The following is a 17,393-nucleotide window of genomic DNA, read 5'->3' as shown; positions in this document are numbered from 1 at the left end:
CTGGAATGTCTGCTCCTACAGCTAAATAAACTTCCCAGAAAAAAGGGCTGCAGTTCGTTATCTCTTTTAGTTTTCCCATTAATGCTAACAACATAATAGGCTTTTATAAATGCAATATGTGGGAAACTAACAACAAATTCTTAGCGAGTTATACAGAACGGCTGCGGTTTAAAAGGTCAGGATTGACCTATTGGTTGTGTGCCACCAACGCGTATACCATCATATAGTAAACAGGCTGTTTAGTTTTGCAAAACGTTTACTAAAACTAATACTGAAATCTGTCTGTAGTCTCAGTGACTTGTATCTCAGTAGACTCATATGCCTCTCGTGGTAGTGAAATACTAGATGATTAATGAGGGAACATGGATTGTTTTTTGATTCGTATTCCACAGATGGAAGCTTTCTGGAAGCAGACTGACAAAGCCCAGCAGGCTTTTTTGGACCAATCAAAATGCTCAAGTGCCAAAGCAACAAAGATAATGATGGATCTGACCGAGAAGATGATTGCAGTAGAAAGCTTATTAAGTGAATCTCAAGATTTGCAGGCAATGGTAAAGTACAAAAAAAAAAAAAAGTTGAGAGAGATTTAGTCAATCTGAACACAAAGAATGACGCAAGTGTACAGAGTCTGTCAGTCCTGCCTGAGGAATGATGTAGACTGCTTACTCCAGTTGTCTCTTTCAGCTTTGTTGCAAAAAACTCAACTTCCGTTGCAGTTTATGAAGACTCACAGGAGGGTGAACTCTCTGCACTTGAGTTCTAATTCTCAAAATACCATTTAGGCAGTTCTGTTAGGAAAAAGTGATATTAATGCAGCCAGTGAGCCAGGAGCAAGACCACTAGATCTAATGATGAAGGAGAATCGTTACCCTGGGCATTAGGACATTTCTTTTTCTTTCAGAGTATTTATTCCGCTTTGACTGAGAAATCGTAATTTAAATTTGATGGTGATTCTGTGTGTCCAGTGACTTTAACTGGAATTGAAAACCCTTAACATCTCTTAGTGATGTGATCTTAAGATGGAAAAATGTGTTTATAAATGCATCAGCACTGTGCTTTATGTTGTGTTAAATCTAACAACCTTGTTTGCTTTGCACAGGACATACTTAAAGAATGACTTGGAATTTATGGATTAACAATACAATCAGAATCTGGCCCACTGCATTTATTAGTAATTTGGAGAATAAATGGCTAGCTAGCTTTATTTAGCTTACTAGAAAATAGATACAGTAATTATTAGCTTGTTAGTTTTTCATTGGAGCAGCTAAGTAAACTGAGCTGGCCAGGTATGAAAATAGTCTTTGCAGCTGATCACACTTGACCCATACCAGGCTATGGTACAGCAAGTTCCTTCAGATGGGCAGACTTCGAATGAGGTGTTTGGATACAGATACAGGAAATATTCCTACGTGAAGTCACTACTGTGATGCTTGCATCTCATTGCAAAGGTCATTGTCTGCGTGTCTCCATTAACTACAGTAGTTGTCACACTCACCTTGCAGAATTGTCGAAAGCAGTTGCAGTTTCACCCAGGAAATCTTGCTCCCTACTGTAATCCTGGGCTGCTTCTCTAATAGTGCAATGAAAACTGCTGGGCCATAGGCAATTATACTAATTTTTATTTACTGTATATTTACGGAATTCCAGCTGACCACATACTTGAAGGAATCCCAGCAGTATCAAAATCAGATATGTGTCCTCATTTCAAAATGAATGTCCATACTGGTGTGCCATATAGTATCTTGAAAAGAGGTCCAGGACTTCCATGTTGCCCTTCTGTCCATCATTCCCCCTTGACTATTTAAGTTTGTTCTGCAAGCTTGTTGTTGTCTTTTCCTGCCTTAATGTCTTCTTGACAGCTATAAATAATGAAAAACACTAGTGGTTTTAGATTAGCTCTTGCAACTGAACATGCGATAAACTCACTGCTATCCTACACCAGTCAAGATTTTCAGAAGTATTTAAGTGTATGAACATTGTTATTCACATGGTCTTGAGAAGCCTCCTCGGTTTTCTGTGTAGTATGGGAATGAGTAATTCAATGAAAGGACAAGCACAACCAAAGTCCCGTTCTTGGTTTCTAAACAGGACTTTTTTATGTTTGTTTTAGGACATTCAGGAAAGGTTATTCAATTGGGAGCTTGTGGTGAAAATGATCGATTCACTGAAGTCCTATATACCAGAAGAGTGCAAGTGTAGATTAAATATTGTATCAAATATTCTGGACAATTTAACTGTAAAGAATAATCTCTCAGTCCGACAAAAGGAAGAACTTTTAACGGATCTGCACAAGGCCTTCTGGGAACAACTGGCACACTTCAGTAATGGTGAGTACTTAGACCGGAGCTCATGACTTAACAAATGTGGGTATGCGTTCTCATTATTGTATTAAATAGTAAAAAAATTATTGCTTTGGCCCTGTGCTGCTCTGTTTTAAAAAGGTATTGATGAATTGGCCAAGAACTCTATTATTGTGAAGGGTGGACACTTAATATGGGAACTTTGGCTTTAAGCCTTTTCCAGGTATTACTACGAACTTACTCTACAGTTAACATAATCTATACCTTATTTCATTATTTGAAGATTGAAGAAGAGTCACATTTGTTACAAGTCTTTGTGAGATTTCTCCATTTACTGTTCACACTTGACATTGTTGGTGATAGTGGCTTATGTTAGGGACATAAAAGCTGTATATGTGCAGAATAGTGTCTTATGATCTCCTGCTAGCATGTGGAGCCAGAAGGCACACGAAACATAGTTGTGTTATTGCTCTTGTGAAAAGATAATTTAAGGCTTATGATCTTTAGATAAACTTCTCTTTTATTATGTCAGACGAAAATACTTTAAAAACAAAGTCTTTGCCTCTTCCTCTTACACTCCTTCATGTTGCCTATCTGTAAAGTACACAATTACAACAAAGTCTAAGCTGACTAACCCACTGATGTAAGGTTCTCCCTGTGTCACTTTGCATGTTACCTAATGCCCAACATGTTGGGAAACATACTCCCACCTTCTCTGATAGGTGCTGTATCAAGGTCTCAGTGATTCCCATCAGCACCCGTGGAAAATTATAGTACACCTTCAGGCAAAAGGAAAACAGTGAGAAGTATTTTACTCTCACACATTTTGCAGAAACATTTCTGCTATTCGTGGGCATATTTAAAGAAAATTGTGCTAGCAAAATGGCATTAGGGTTAGAGTTCAGTGAACTGAATGGTCAGAATGAATGTAATCTTGTTGCAGTATATTCTTGCTGCAGCGCTGCTCATTCACTTTCAGGCTTTGTGTCGATAAGTTGTGCTGTATCTCATGGTCAGCAATTCACAGAATTACAGAACAGTTGAGGTTGGAAGGAACTTCTGGAGGTCATATGGTCCACCCCCCTGCTCAAGCAAGATCAGCTACAGCGGGTTGCCCAAGTCCATATCCAGATGGCTTTTGAGTACCTGCAAGGATGGAGACTCCACAATCTACCTGAGCCGACTGTGTTGGTGCTCAGTCACCCTCACAGTAAAAAACTGTTTCCTGATGTTCAGAGGGAACCTCCTGTGTTTCAGTTTGTGCCCCTCGCCTCTGGTCCTGTCACTGGGCACCACAGAAAAGAGCCTGGCTCTGTCTTTGGACCCTCCTTTCAGGTATTTATATACATTGGTAAGATCCCCCTGAGCCTTCTCTTCTCCAGGCTTAACAGCCTCAGCTCTCTCAGCGTTTCCTCATAGGAGAGATGTTCCCATCCATCATTCCAGTTCCATCTTCATGGCCTTTCATTGGGCTGTCTCCAGTATCTCCATGTCTCTTGTACTGGGGAGCCCAGAACTGGACCCAGCACTCCAGATGTGGCCTCACCAGTGCTGAGCAGAGGGGAAGGATCACCTCCCTCCAACTGCTGCCAGTGCTTTGTCTAATGCAGCCCAGGATACCATTACCCTTCTTTGCAACAAGGGCACATTGCTGGGTCATGTTCAACCTGGTGTCCACCAGAACCCCCAGATCCTTTCCTGCCAAGCTGCTTTCCAGCTGGGTGGCACCCAGCAAGTGCTGGTGCTTGGGGTTGTTCCTCCCCAGGTGCAGGACTTTGCACTTCCCGATGTTGAATTTCATGAGATTTGTGTCAGCCCATTTCTCTAGCTTGTCAAGGGCCCTATGGATGGCAGCATGACCCTCTTTTGTATCAGCCACTCCTCCCAGTTTTTGTGACCTCTGCAAACTTGCTGACGGTGCACTCTGCCCCATCATCCAGGTTATTAATGAACATATTCAGCAGGATTGGACCCCGTATTGACTCCTGGGGTATACCACTCATTACTGGCTTCCAGGTGGACTTTGTGAAAGTTTTCAATCCATCTCACTGTCTGCTCATCCAGCCTGTACTTCATCCTCTTCTCTATGAGGATCTGACGGGAGCCTGTGTCAAAAACCTTGCTGAAGTCAAGGTAGATAAAAACCACTGCTCTCCCCTCATCTACCAAGCCAGTCATTTCATCATAGAAGGTGATAGGAATTCCCATGCTGCAGACTTGCTCCACTTTAAAATCTTCAATTAACCATGTGAACAGTTTGCTGATACTCAAGAATTCATGTGTAACGTGATACAGATTATTTCATGGATGTTTACTCCTAAAACTGGCATGCCTACTTCATAGTCTTTGCATAGGTTCAGGCACTAACATTCCTTAAGCATTAACGTACATCTGTGGGTGTTTTTTCCCCCCCTTTTTCCAAGTTTCTCTTGTTCCAAAACAAAAATACCTCTGTCAAGGCCTTGATTTTATGCAAAGTAGGTTTTTATATATAGCTATATATTATAGTTAGTACAGCCTGTGCAGAAGGGCATTATCAACCTCCTAGTTTTAGATAGAAATGAAATGTGCTTAAAAAAAAATAAATCTGGAGTGCAGCATTTTCACAGGAGAGTCCATGTTGACCTTGCCTATGAGCTCCTAAATACATAAGTTAAACTGTACCTATAATTCACAAGCAGAACACAAAGCCAGCAAGACTGTGCTCCCAGGAAACAAACAAGGAAATAGTAAAGAATTAAGTAGTGTTTAAAAATAACAGTTGCTCCATTTGTTCAAATGACATTTTTATTACAGGCTTTCCTATACTTTCAGTGCACTTTAAAGTGTTTTGTCAGTGCATCATCAGCCTGTTGATAAGCACAGTAAATTAGCATGGAGAATAAGTAACATGCTCAGTGCTACAGTATTGTTCTTTATTTCTCCACAAAATAATTTCTCACAGTTAAAGCAGCTTGATGTAGTGGCAGAACAGCAGGCACAGATGTCTATTCCTTTGCATTCCCCTTTAGCTGCCTGTGTCAGGAGTGAAGTACTGGTCTGGGGCAGGGCAAGTTGGGGAAATGAATAGAGTGCTTAGGTGGACAGGCAATGAGACATGAAGTAGTCACAGAACACTGAAAGCACCAATTCCACTCTGCAGCACAGGGTCCAGATAGAATAATGAATTTATAAATCACTTAGAGCTATAGGGGGGATGAAGGGGGGAAGAACTCGGTCTCAAATATTTCACAGTACTAGCACAAAATCAGAGGGACCTTGACAACTTTTGCTGCAGGTTCCTGGATGTGTCACTTTGGAAGCCTGGTATGGCTGCATGCCAGTTCAAGCTAATCCGAACTAGCAGTGCTCTAGACCTTTTCTCCCCGCCGTATGTTACTGCACCTGCAGCAGTATTTGCCTATCTGCAATTAGGTAATGAGCCACTTCTGGGCCTTCCAGAAGCAGAAGGGGGAGTTTTGGGGTGCTGCAGGTGGGAATCTTTCTTGAATTAACACGCTGCCTTTGCATAAGCAGCAGCACCAGTGAAAGGGAGGGTGCAGGATGGTAGTGATCCAAAAACCTGATAGATTTAAGTGCCATGTAACAACCCAAAAGTTCATGTCTAAGAAGACCATCAGGATAAGAATCAAATTTGAAATCATGCATGGCAATTACTTGCCTATTTCACTCACAGATTTCTGAAAGCTTATGTTGTGTGACAGTAGCAGATGCTACTTTCTCCCTGTGGAGTTACGGTATCTAATCGTCGGTGGTTTATGTTCCAGAATGTATCCAGCAAAGTAAAGATCTGATCTTGAAACGACTGGAGTGCCGTGCAAAGAAGAGAGAAGAGTTCAAACAAAGACAGAAAGCTGAACAAGGGAGTCTCCTCAGTAAAACTTTTCATAATGAAGATGTTCATGATTTTCTTAAGGTGAGCATGTAAAAGCTTATTTTCACTGTTCCATTAGTTTTTAAGGCAAAATATATTGCATATTTCTTCCAGTTCCATAAAATTGGGATTTTTGAGTCCTCCTGAGAATCATGTACACTAGCACAGGTAGGATAGAGTCAGACTCCCTATTGCCTAGGCTTGCCTAGAGACTTTTGCTGCAAAAGTTGGTCTTGTCGCATTGGAACAAAATGCCAAAGGGCTTTAATGCTAGATTATGCAGGTTTTGTAGAAAATACCTTTTACTTAGATATTATGTGTTTGGTTCAATATAGGGAATGTCTGGAGGAAAGTATCTGGCCTGCATTACAGAAGAATGCAGGCTGCACTGATCTAATTGCCTTTCTATGAGAGAGATTGCTGAAGCTCTGAAGACTATCAAATTCCACGTAAGCAGAGGGAAAACTCATTATGATCACTGGCAGGATACCTTAGAAAGTTTGCAATAGATAATTTAATGTGCTATACAATGGCCAGTGTAATGTTTTCTTGGCCATATTTTCTGCAGAGCTTTATTGTTATTGTTCAGAATGTATATATGAAATCAGAGTTCTTAGCTGTAAATGCTGAGAGCTGCAGATGCAAGTTATTAAGTAATAAAAAAAAAAAATCAATCCTCAATTTTCATGAAAAGAAATAATTTAAGGCTAAAGTGGTTACATTCAGCAGCATTAAACTTCTGAAGAAATCTAATAACTTAGATAAATTACTGTATGAGAAGACCCAGATTCCAGCTGTAGCAAACTGTCAAAATTTACTGGTCTCAACACTGCCATTTGGTACTGTAGGGCCAAGTTCTTTAATTATATTGTACGAATAGGATAATGCAGTTACTGTTCTTGTATGCAACTCCTGTCTGGCAACACCTCACTTCTAAACAAAAGGTTTCAGGCACTTTAAAACAGTAGAGCACATTTCACCTTTTTGGCTTTTCATAGCTTGAGACAAATAATTCTATCACATTCAAAACTCTTGGACACATCCCAAATTCATTAAACAAAGCTTAAAAATTTTGTATTAAGACCTCTCCCCTACAAAGGTAGAGCCACGCGGCTTTGTGCAAGAGATGCTCTATTCTGTGCACCTTAGAAAGCTAACAAATACGCTTAGTTAAACTGTAGACTGACAATCTGCTTATGACAGGCTGAGCAAAAGTGAGCAACTTGCACTTCATGATGCAGGACAGAACACAACTGAGTCTTAGTATTGAAATGCCTGTGTGCAAATAATAAAACAAATACAAAATTTAAGCCTTTCTATTGCCTTTGTTTGTCCCAGAACAGATGGGGTCCGGAGTCCAGTGACTCTTTGAAAAATAAGAAAAATACGTATATATCTGCGGCTCCCATGATTTGACTTAGATAGTTCAGTAATTATTTTGTGCAAACAGTCCCCTCAGCATTGAGGAGCTATTTTCACGTTGAGGAGCTGGTTTCACAGCCAGCCCAGCAGGGAAGGAGTTGGTCCTGAATCCTCATCAGCCCAGAGTTGTAGCCATCAAAAACACTTTTCTTCTCTGCCTTCCCCCCTCCACCTCATCGTGCCACCATGGTAACAGCCTTGGCAGTAACTGACCTTTCTGCTGAATTTTAAGTGGTTGCCAATTAAGAAGGTGGATTTTGCAATGAACTTTCTTCACATCAATTTCTTCTGAACACAAGTTGGATGGTAATGATTTAGTTGCTGCAGCTCTGATTTTTTTTTTTTATATGACAGAATGACTTAGATAGTAAAGGTTAGAGTCCCTGTATCATTCTGTCTCCTTCATCTGTGTTTCCACTGGAAAAGGAGCATTTTTTTTTTTTTTCTTTACTGGCAGAGAATACAGGAATGATCAGGTGAAGCAGACAAGCCAAAAAGTGCCAGTTACAGTAACCCAGTCTTGCTCAGCCCTAGCCCCGGTGGACATACAAGTTACAGCAATTAACTTGTCAAATTCTGTGGTAAACTACAATTTCATGAGAAGTGTAAATTTTAAAGTCCACCTCTACAAGAATGACCTGTACATAAAGAATTTATGAGCACTTTGGTGCTCTATGGAAGAGCCCTATTGACATACCTAACGAAGAAAGCCATACTTACCATGGGAATGTAAGAGGGCACTTGGCAGTTTAAATCAAAATATGGAATATTTATGTATAAGACCACTCATTAGTCTATAGAATGAGATGTTCTTTGTCTGTGAAATTCAGTCTTCTATTACAGCACATGAGCCTGCCAACACATCACAGCCGTGGCTTGAAGAAAAAAATTGCATCCCTCTTAAATCTGTTACCAAGGACCAAATCAGGACCAAGACATAGATCAGCCTTTTAGGGACCACTGTGGGACATGGTGACCAACCCCAGTGGAAAAGCCCTATACAGTGTGATACAGCTGTAACTAAGGTGCCTGATAATGATATCTGATGGCTGTTCTGCACCTCATAGTGCTGGCTATGAGGAAGTGGTATTCATACACAGGAAAGCAGGTTGCAACTCAGATCATTTCATGTGTTTTCCAGTATTGGGTACATATTATTTAACCCCAAATTGCTGAGGCTATGGGGTTTCATACTCAAGACTGGATATGCTCAAATTAAGGTGGTAAGGCAAATTTCATTTCCATCTGAGTCGTCATTCCACATAAGTACTTACTGTTGTGATGGTAAATGGGAAGGGGATCAGGGAAGGGGAGGATCATAAGAAGCTATCAGAACCTTTTCATCTATTTAAATCTACCTATTGTGTTTCTTTTAGGCTTACCATGAGCTGTTAGAGAAACATCGGCAAGCACAGTGGGAACTGGAGGAGGAGGATGACTGTGAGAGCACAGAGGCTGTTGCAGATCTCTACAAGGTGCCACCTCTAGTGATATGTGTCATTTACTAAAATAATTCTGAAGATCCTCTAATCCCACTACACAATGTCAGGCCTCTGGGAGGATTGGGGAATTGCAGGAGAGATCATGGCAGCTCCAGGAAGCTAGACTGGCAAACCGAGAGATGGAGACAGGGCAGTCTTCCACGTTAGCTTGCCTTTTCCATTACCTTCCCAACACATTATGTTTCCTAACCTTGTATTAGTCAGAAAATGCCTTTGTGGTCTGCCAAAATGTGCTGCCTGGGTGGCTGACAAGGCTGCAATAACGTTGAGAACATACAACGTCTGGCGTTACTACGAGGAGAGAGACTTCATTTATGTAGCATAATTATCTCCTCTGCACCATGGTAGGATGATACTATTCTTAGTTAACTTCACTACATCTCCAAAAATAGTTTTCTCATCTCTTTTCCTCTCAGAGAAATTGTTTTGACACTAGTTAGTTCCCTGAAATAAGTTCAGATCTTTGATGTAAGTAGTATTTTTACATTTCTTTATGTTACTGGTTTGGAAAATATGTAGATACTTCATGCTTTTGGGTCATCTTTAATTATTTTCTGTCTGCACTGAAAAAATAAGATAACATGATCTACCTGATGAAGCCCAAAACTGTAGCCAGCAGTGACCTTTAATTAGGCTGGAACTAATCGCTTTCAGCTCAACAGGATCCTTGTCATGATTAATTATGACCAGATCAGGGTGTTACGGAAACTTGTAGTCCCTATCACATTAGGGTAAGATACCCACACAATCTTAATTAGCACTAGTCCACATGCACTTTTTCCAATTCAATTGATAAAGAAAATAAAGCCACTGTATTTAGAACAAATAGTTTTGCCATTGTTTTATGTAATAGTGCAAGCAACGGGATATTTGAGAAGAGCTACTGCTTTGGAGAAAGGAAGAGTTTCCTTGGAGGGCTATGCCAGTGCATCAAAGTAGATTAATTGTACAAAGCTATTTAATTTAAGAAAAATCAACGTCTGCTGATATTATTGCGCACAGTCCATTCTCCAGAGTTACTAACTTCTCCACCCCCTTCCTCAATTCACATGAACTCTCTGGAGATCAAACAATTTTTCTTAGCCTGCGTAGTTCCACCTCATTTGTGAAATTATATTGCTTTCCTTTATTGTGTACTTTGCTTTGACGACACTAAGATCAGACTGAAAATCCTATTTCTTTCAGCACTGTTAGCTAAGTTTTCTTTTCCATTAAAGAAAAATTGGTTTGGGTGAATCAAGTGTTTCTAGAATTGCCAAGTTGCCAGGAGAGCTGCACAAACTTGAACTGTGCCAATTCAGTCAGCTCTAAGCCATTATATTCCATATTACAGCTGCTCTCTTATTCCTAGACCCAAACAAATGCTGCCAGACATGAAAAACTGCAAGTACCATGATCCAACTGGCATCTGTTGAATGAGGATCCACAAATCTTAATTTCCACTTTGTTTCTATACTAAAACATTCTTATTGTGACTTTTAACATAATGAACAACTGCACTTTCTCCCCTTAACCCTAAATACAGATATTACAGACTGGTTTAAGAGAGCAGACGGCTTCTGAATATACTTTGTAAGCAGCATAAGCTAGAAAGAAGAGAAAATACAAATGAGCATAGCCCCACTGTAGGTAAATGGAGATGTTCTGACTTCTACAGCCAAGGGAAGTGCAGTAGTTACACGCTGTCCAGTACCTGAAGCATAAAAGCAAAAGTAGCTTTGCCATTAAGGGAAGGAGTTGCATCTCACAACCACAATGCCTTGCTTCTCTGTCTGCTCCACCACACTTTCAGAGCAGAAGTGCACCTTGGACAAGCAGAAGCCTTTCCCCGGGCAGCAGGGCCTTGCCCCTTCACTTAGTTTCTCTGGGTTTCTGCTAGGGAGAAGCTACTGCTACCAGTGGGGAAGGCAAGATACCCATGGGAAGGCGACAGGGATTTGAGATACTCCACAATGCAGTGGTGTGATGGCAGCTCAGATAGACCTAAGCAAGCAAACATTAAACTAACCAGCTGTGTACCAGCAACCCTCACGTGGCAATAGTCAGCACTGCGCTACAAGACCTATGTCCCACTCGGGTTTGAGCCAGCTAGTTTGTAGAACCGGCTGGTTTGGGCACATCTGCGAACACTGCAAAGCTCCATGTTGTCATTCCAGAAGGTCCATGAAGCTTAACTGATAGTCATTTGCCTTGCACTCATTTGGAAGGTTTGGACTCTGCTGTTTCTGTTCTACCATGAGCAAGGAAAAGGTTAAATTAAAGATTTGGTTAAACATTCTATTGTTCACTTAATCTCCATATTTCCATATCTACAAGCATGTGTTATGAAGTAAGTTAGAAGGCAAGAAAAGAAGTTCACCAGTAGAGAGTTCTGTTCTGTTGCTTTTTATCATCCCGGTAGAAATGGAAGCCTAGCAATATTACTGAAAAAACTGAGTGAAACTCTCTAAAGTCAACCTGGCATGCTCCACAGATACTTAGATGAATATTCCTCAGCCTGTGGTCCGCAAGACATCCAAAGATAGAGAGCAAGACATTTAAAATAGATGCATTCATACATTTGTAAACACAGTCAGAGTGGAAAGAACTAGAAGTAATTAATTATTTAAGAATTCAGCCCAGTTTTTATTTTGTTGCAAGTGAAAATTAGCCTTGCAAAACTGCACAAAGTAGATATGCTTTCCCACACATGCAAGTTAAATAGGTGTTGCATTTAAGGGAAATAAAACTGAGATGTCTTACTACAAGCTAATTACCTAAATCCAAGAGGAGGCAAAGTGTTACCTAAATCACAATTTCTCCAGAACCAAGATTTAGCAATAGCATTCTATATGCCCCCTCTTCCAAGTAGCTCATACTCTCTACTGGCTCAGGATTAAAGAAATACCACATATTTCTTCTGGGCTGAACAATCTAATGTTGTCCAGTACTCACAGGATTTAGGGTTCCAGACAAGTTCCTGCCTGTGTACCCATTGCCATCTTGACTTTGGTTGGAAACCCCCAGAATTGGAATGAATCACACCACACTTTTCAGATTAATCGCAGCAGAACCCAACCGTGGCGGGATTTTTCTTCCACATCCAAGACCTCTATTTTCTTAAGTTGCTTTCATGGTCTTTGGAGCATCATCAATATTGCAATTTACCAGATAAACACCAATATCCTAGTAAAGAGCAGCCACGTTTCAGACAAATGACCATTTGGAGTAACATCCGGTAAGTTCATGTACTGTAACACCACCAGTGTTAAAGAAATGCATAATATCCTGTTAGCTAGAGTTAGGTCCCATTCTCAGGCATACCTTCAGCTAAGAGCAGTTACTAGCAGTTTTCAAAGCAACTGTCTTAGAGCACACAGGTGCCTCCATCCTGTATCAACTTTCTAAACCATCCACCCCCATTTAAGTACTGTATCAAAACTTCCACTGTGGATGACAAACCAGAATAAATCCTCAAGGAAGACAGCCAGTACAAAGTTCCCAAGGGTTGCACTTCGACAAATTCACTCAACCAAGCCCACAAGTCCAAGTGCCCAGCTCTTGCCCTAAGCTCATGGTCCTTAGCTGCTATATTTGAAGGCCATTACACCTTTTTTTTCCAAGGGAAAAGGACCTAGGAAGGTCTTATATGTGATAAAGGCTTATATGTGATAAAAAGTTTAGGCCCTCCATTCCTCCGTCTGTTTTGCGCTAGAATGACTTGACTTATTTCAACAGTTACGTTGGTTTGTCCTAGTATGAGCAAGCAGGGCAGCAAGCCTGACAGACTTAGTTTCATGAATAAGTAGCAAGATAACTTCAATGCAAGAGGTGATTTTAAAATAGAAGGAAAAGCTCACCATGTGACCAAATAGGGAACCAATGAATGTCCTGGGGACAGAAGAAAAGATGTCACTTACTTGTAAGTGCTACTCAGCTGTTGGAGAAGAGCCTTACCTTGTTCTCACAATGTTCTTCTAAGCACTTCTCAAATTTCTGTGCCTTTTTTATTTTTTCATTTTTTCCCCCTTTTGAACAGTTTGTGAGTTCATCAAGATAGATTTATATAACCCTCTAGCACTACTGTAGCCTGTAGTGCTATAGTACATCAAAGAATTATCCAAATTGGTGAATAAATATGTAAAAATGCAGTGATCTGGAAGCTGACTGTGTTTGCATAGAATAATTGAGTACGTTTGTTTTGTGTACACATGAATAAATCAATTAAAATGATTTAACCAAGGTCAATGGAATCTGTTGATGCCTGAAGTGAATGAGGGAGTTATATCTGGAGGATACTGTAGGACTTTTCAGCCATACTAGTGGATTAAAATAGTGCTCTGTAGGTGAATAGTCTGTGTCTAGACACAGGCTCCATAACTAATTTTTGAAGTGCGAGTTGAGGAATGGGGGCAAGTGATTTTGGTTATCACGGTATATCATAACTGAAGGAGGAATTGTGTCAGAGGTAATTAAATGGCTTAGCCTAATATTTTCACGAACACAGTCTGCAGAGTTGTCCCATACGCAAGGGATATTGTGCTGCAGTAACAGTTTTGTGTTGGCTTAGGTAGCTTTTCAATTGCAAAGTTCTTACAGTAATTTTCTCTTACATGGCAGCAAAAGCACACACCCCCCACCCCAATATATCCTGTTCTGTTTCTTGTTTCTTTTGATTTCTTGAAAAGATTAATGGCTATCTCCTTGCAAGTCGGTCTCAAGTTTAGCATATCAGATGTTCACCAACCTTTAATCTTTTCTTTCTCCTTCTTTTTTGTGAACTACCTACTTATTTCAGTAGGGAAATGAGAAGTGAAAAGAGGTTGGTGGTTAATAGTTCATTATTAAGAAAAGACATGCAGATTGCACAAAGGAAATCAATTAACAGCTAGGAATTACATAGTCCATGGTAAGATAATTATTTTTCCTCAGCCTTAACATCAAAACCATAAAAACACACAATTTACTGTCATTTATAATTCCCCTTTGCTGATAGCAGTTCACCAGAATGTTATTTCATTTGACTTGACAGAACATAGAAATGCACAGGAATTTAGACTAAAAGCTATTAAGTAATGAGTATTATCAACAGGCAAGGCAATAAACATTTTATGAATGGGTAAATATGAATGTGAGATTGAAGCAAAGTATTTGATTTTTTTCCTTTGTTAATAAAGGGGAAAAATTATTTCTGTCAAAATAAAAAGTACAGATTCTCAGAGACTTACTCTTTTATTACTTTCCTTCTGTAATTTCATTAATATGAGATATGGTTAGGGGTGCTTTTCATGGAGAGGACCGCACTTTTGGGTACCAAGAGCTAGCTTCTTTTCAAGGTGAATTACCCACAGCTTATCTCAGATGGAAATCCATTTCAAGAGACATCCACTTCAAATGCTTACTTTGAAAATTTTGCCCTGTGACTTACCCCAGAAAGGCTGAAACACAGTGTGAACTAATAGATTAAAACTGTAATTCTTACCATGGGAGCTCAGTCTAGTTCTGGGTTTGGGCACTGATTACATTTGATCTGGTCATTTCAGTCAAAGCTGATACAAGACGCCTCATATGGATAGCCTTCATTCTGAAGTTTGCTTCTTGCCTTACTGCATAAGAAATTGTATTTTACCTCTATATGGATTCACAATTTGTTAATAGTTAGACCTAGTAAAGGACATAACCTTATCTACAAAGGCACATTTCTAAAAAGGGAGTACAGAAAGAGAAGATTGAAACTGCCTCCTGAATAAATCAAGGACCAGTGAGGGAACAAGACTGAAATTTCAATGAACCTCCATTTTAAATGTGTGGAAATAAATTTTTTTTTTTTTATTAGCTTGTGCTAAGAAGCTAATGACTTCAGTGTCATTGTGTTTTATTGGTGTTAGGATGCTTAAAAGCGGGGTACTGTTTTCATTTTCCAGTTAGCATTCCAGATTTATTCACGTGGAAGAGAGGAAGAAGTACATGCAATCAGCTTTTCCCCATTTAGTGTGAGTTTATAATGTGAAGTATCTTCTAGTGGCCCGTGGTGTCCAAGAACGTTTGGAGTATATATGGGATGCATGATCCGAGTATTGAATCTCTGTCCTTAATAAGATACAATACGTGTTGGGAGATGAATCTCTCACCTCCTAAACAAGTGTCCTAACCATTCAGCTTCTGGAGATACATGCAAGAGTGTTCTACAGCTTTGACCAGAAATTTTAATTATTTTAATGAAATGCTGTTGTATCATAAGTTAAATAGCTATCACAAGTTAACAAATAGCTGTGCAGTTGCCTCTTGGAGGTAATATATACTAGTCAGTGGCTGGCATGGAAAATACAGTACAACCTGCCTTTCTAAATACATTTTCCTGCTTCACAATTTCACTATTCACTTTATTCTCACCTGCATGTAGGAACCTTTTAATCATTCGGGTTTGAGGGCGAGCATTAATATTGTTCTTTGGTTTTGTAGTGAAATCTGATAAGCCGTGTATTTCCCCTGGTTTTTGACAAAATTATATTTTTATTGCCTTGTTTGAAATTCAGATGCACTCAGCATTTTAATCTGAGCCCATTTTATTTCTGCATATACCCCATGGTATTTCTTTATGCTTGATGAATTTCTCTGGAGGTTTTTTGAAAAGCTTTGAGATTGACTGCCAGGTACTACAAACAGGTTCATTCAACACTGCAATCAGCTATTCTATTAATGGAATCAATTTGAATAAGTTTCATTAAGTGAAAGTTCTAAAAACAAGAGATGGCATATCAGGAAGCTTGTAAGAACTATTTTGTAGGGGTTCTAGTCCAAAAATAAGATCCTGGAAGCAGTAGGATTTCTTAACGGTTTTCTTTTTTTCCTGTGGAAAGTAAGTTTTATAATACGTAGTACACCATCCCTGTTCACAGACAGACTTTATTGCCGTTTCAGGTCAAGTACATTCCTTAGAGTACGAATAGTTTTGAACTATTTTGTTAGCTTGAGTCGCTTTGGTAGAATTCAATCACATCTGCAGTCTTTCCTAAATGTAGACTTCCCATTCCCCCTACCAAATTTTAAAAGGCCTTTCCACCACGTTCTTTAAAGTGCTGCATTAAACACAGTGCCCGTCATATTGTACCTGTGGTATGTCTTCTGGGTAGAGCATGCTGTCATGGTAGGCTCTGGGCTGCAAGGACTGCCTGGGGTCTAATGACCATATGGTCATGTGTTCAGATTAAAGAAGCCAGCGGCTAGTGGTTCCTTGAACACTGCAGAGAAGTTAGTATTCTAGTGAGTATTTAGTTAGATAGTCATCACTGACGGCGGTTTATTTTGTGATCCTGGACCACAGATGAGACCACCAAGTGCCAGATTTGTATCCTGCACAGAGAATTTCTAACAGAACTTCAAGGGAAAGTCCTGTTAAAAATCACCGTCCCAGGGACTTAGACCAGGCTTCCTGTTGCTTTGCGTGCCAGTTTGCAACATTCGTGGGATGTAAAGAACATACTGCTTAGTCCTGCTTCCCTTCCATGTATTCCCCCAGTGTTTTCATTTTTAAAGGGACTGTGGTTGTGAAAAACTGCTCCTGGAATTCTAATCCCACTTTCTTGACCTTTCATACACCAGTATCAGCAGAGGGCCATGAATTATTTTTGCAAACAAATAGTTAAGGACCTTTGATCTAAAGATAACTTGGACCATCACATTAATGAGGTGATGTAGCTTTTTAATTTTGTGGGAACAGGACCTAGTCACATTTTTCCTGGGTAACTATGTACCCACTCTGGTAGTGCCAAAGCTAAGTATACCGTAAAATTTGAAGCTGCAGGGAGTGCAAGCAGAATTCTGTTCACTTGGTCTTTAAACAAAACGGCAGGAAAGCAAGTAACAAAATACCTTCTTTATGTTCTGTGCAAAAGATTTCCTAGTAAATAATAATACAAAGCTGTCAGTGTGCCAGGGAAATGCTATCAGTTCTGCAGCAAAATGTGTTGCAAAGTGATTTAGCTGCCATAGGTGGAACTCTGTTTGTTTAAGAGTAGAGTTCCTTAACACCCTGCCTGAGATCTTTTGAGGTTGCAGTAGAAGTGCCACAGACTCCTCTAGACTGCGTCTGAACTATTTCAGACCCAGGAGAAATTCTTATATCCCTAAACACCCAGTAAAGGCAGGAGAATTAACTTGTCCTGAAAGGCTAGCAAAGCTCAGAGAAGAGATGGTTTACAGAGATAGAGTGACTGTTCTTTAAATGTTGTATGGGATAGAGCTTAGAAACATAGGATCTTTGAGCTTTTGTTAAACCCCAGAATTTGAGACTTGAATTTTAAAATAAATAGCAGA

At 39.8% G+C, this 17,393-nt stretch overlaps 1 protein-coding gene across 5 annotated transcripts in view; it reads left to right on the top strand.

The window, feature by feature from the left end:
* The window catches only part of EVC (EvC ciliary complex subunit 1), a 56,240-nt gene that overhangs the window by 15,137 nt on the left and 23,710 nt on the right, over positions 1 to 17,393 (top strand). For all 5 annotated transcript variants that reach the window (XM_030008899.2, XM_030008892.2, XM_030008881.2 and 2 more), the window contains 4 exons: positions 393 to 551; positions 2,111 to 2,327; positions 6,068 to 6,216; positions 8,973 to 9,071. In XM_030008899.2, the coding sequence (XP_029864759.1) occupies positions 393 to 551; positions 2,111 to 2,327; positions 6,068 to 6,216; positions 8,973 to 9,071 (624 nt within the window). The remainder of the gene's footprint in view (positions 1 to 392; positions 552 to 2,110; positions 2,328 to 6,067; positions 6,217 to 8,972; positions 9,072 to 17,393) is intronic.

This window comes from Aquila chrysaetos, chromosome 1 (assembly GCF_900496995.4).
Source record: "Aquila chrysaetos chrysaetos chromosome 1, bAquChr1.4, whole genome shotgun sequence".
Classification (NCBI taxonomy): Eukaryota; Metazoa; Chordata; class Aves; order Accipitriformes; family Accipitridae; genus Aquila; species Aquila chrysaetos.
Note: the sequence above shows the minus strand (reverse complement) of the source record. Positions and strands in the feature narration are given on the sequence as shown.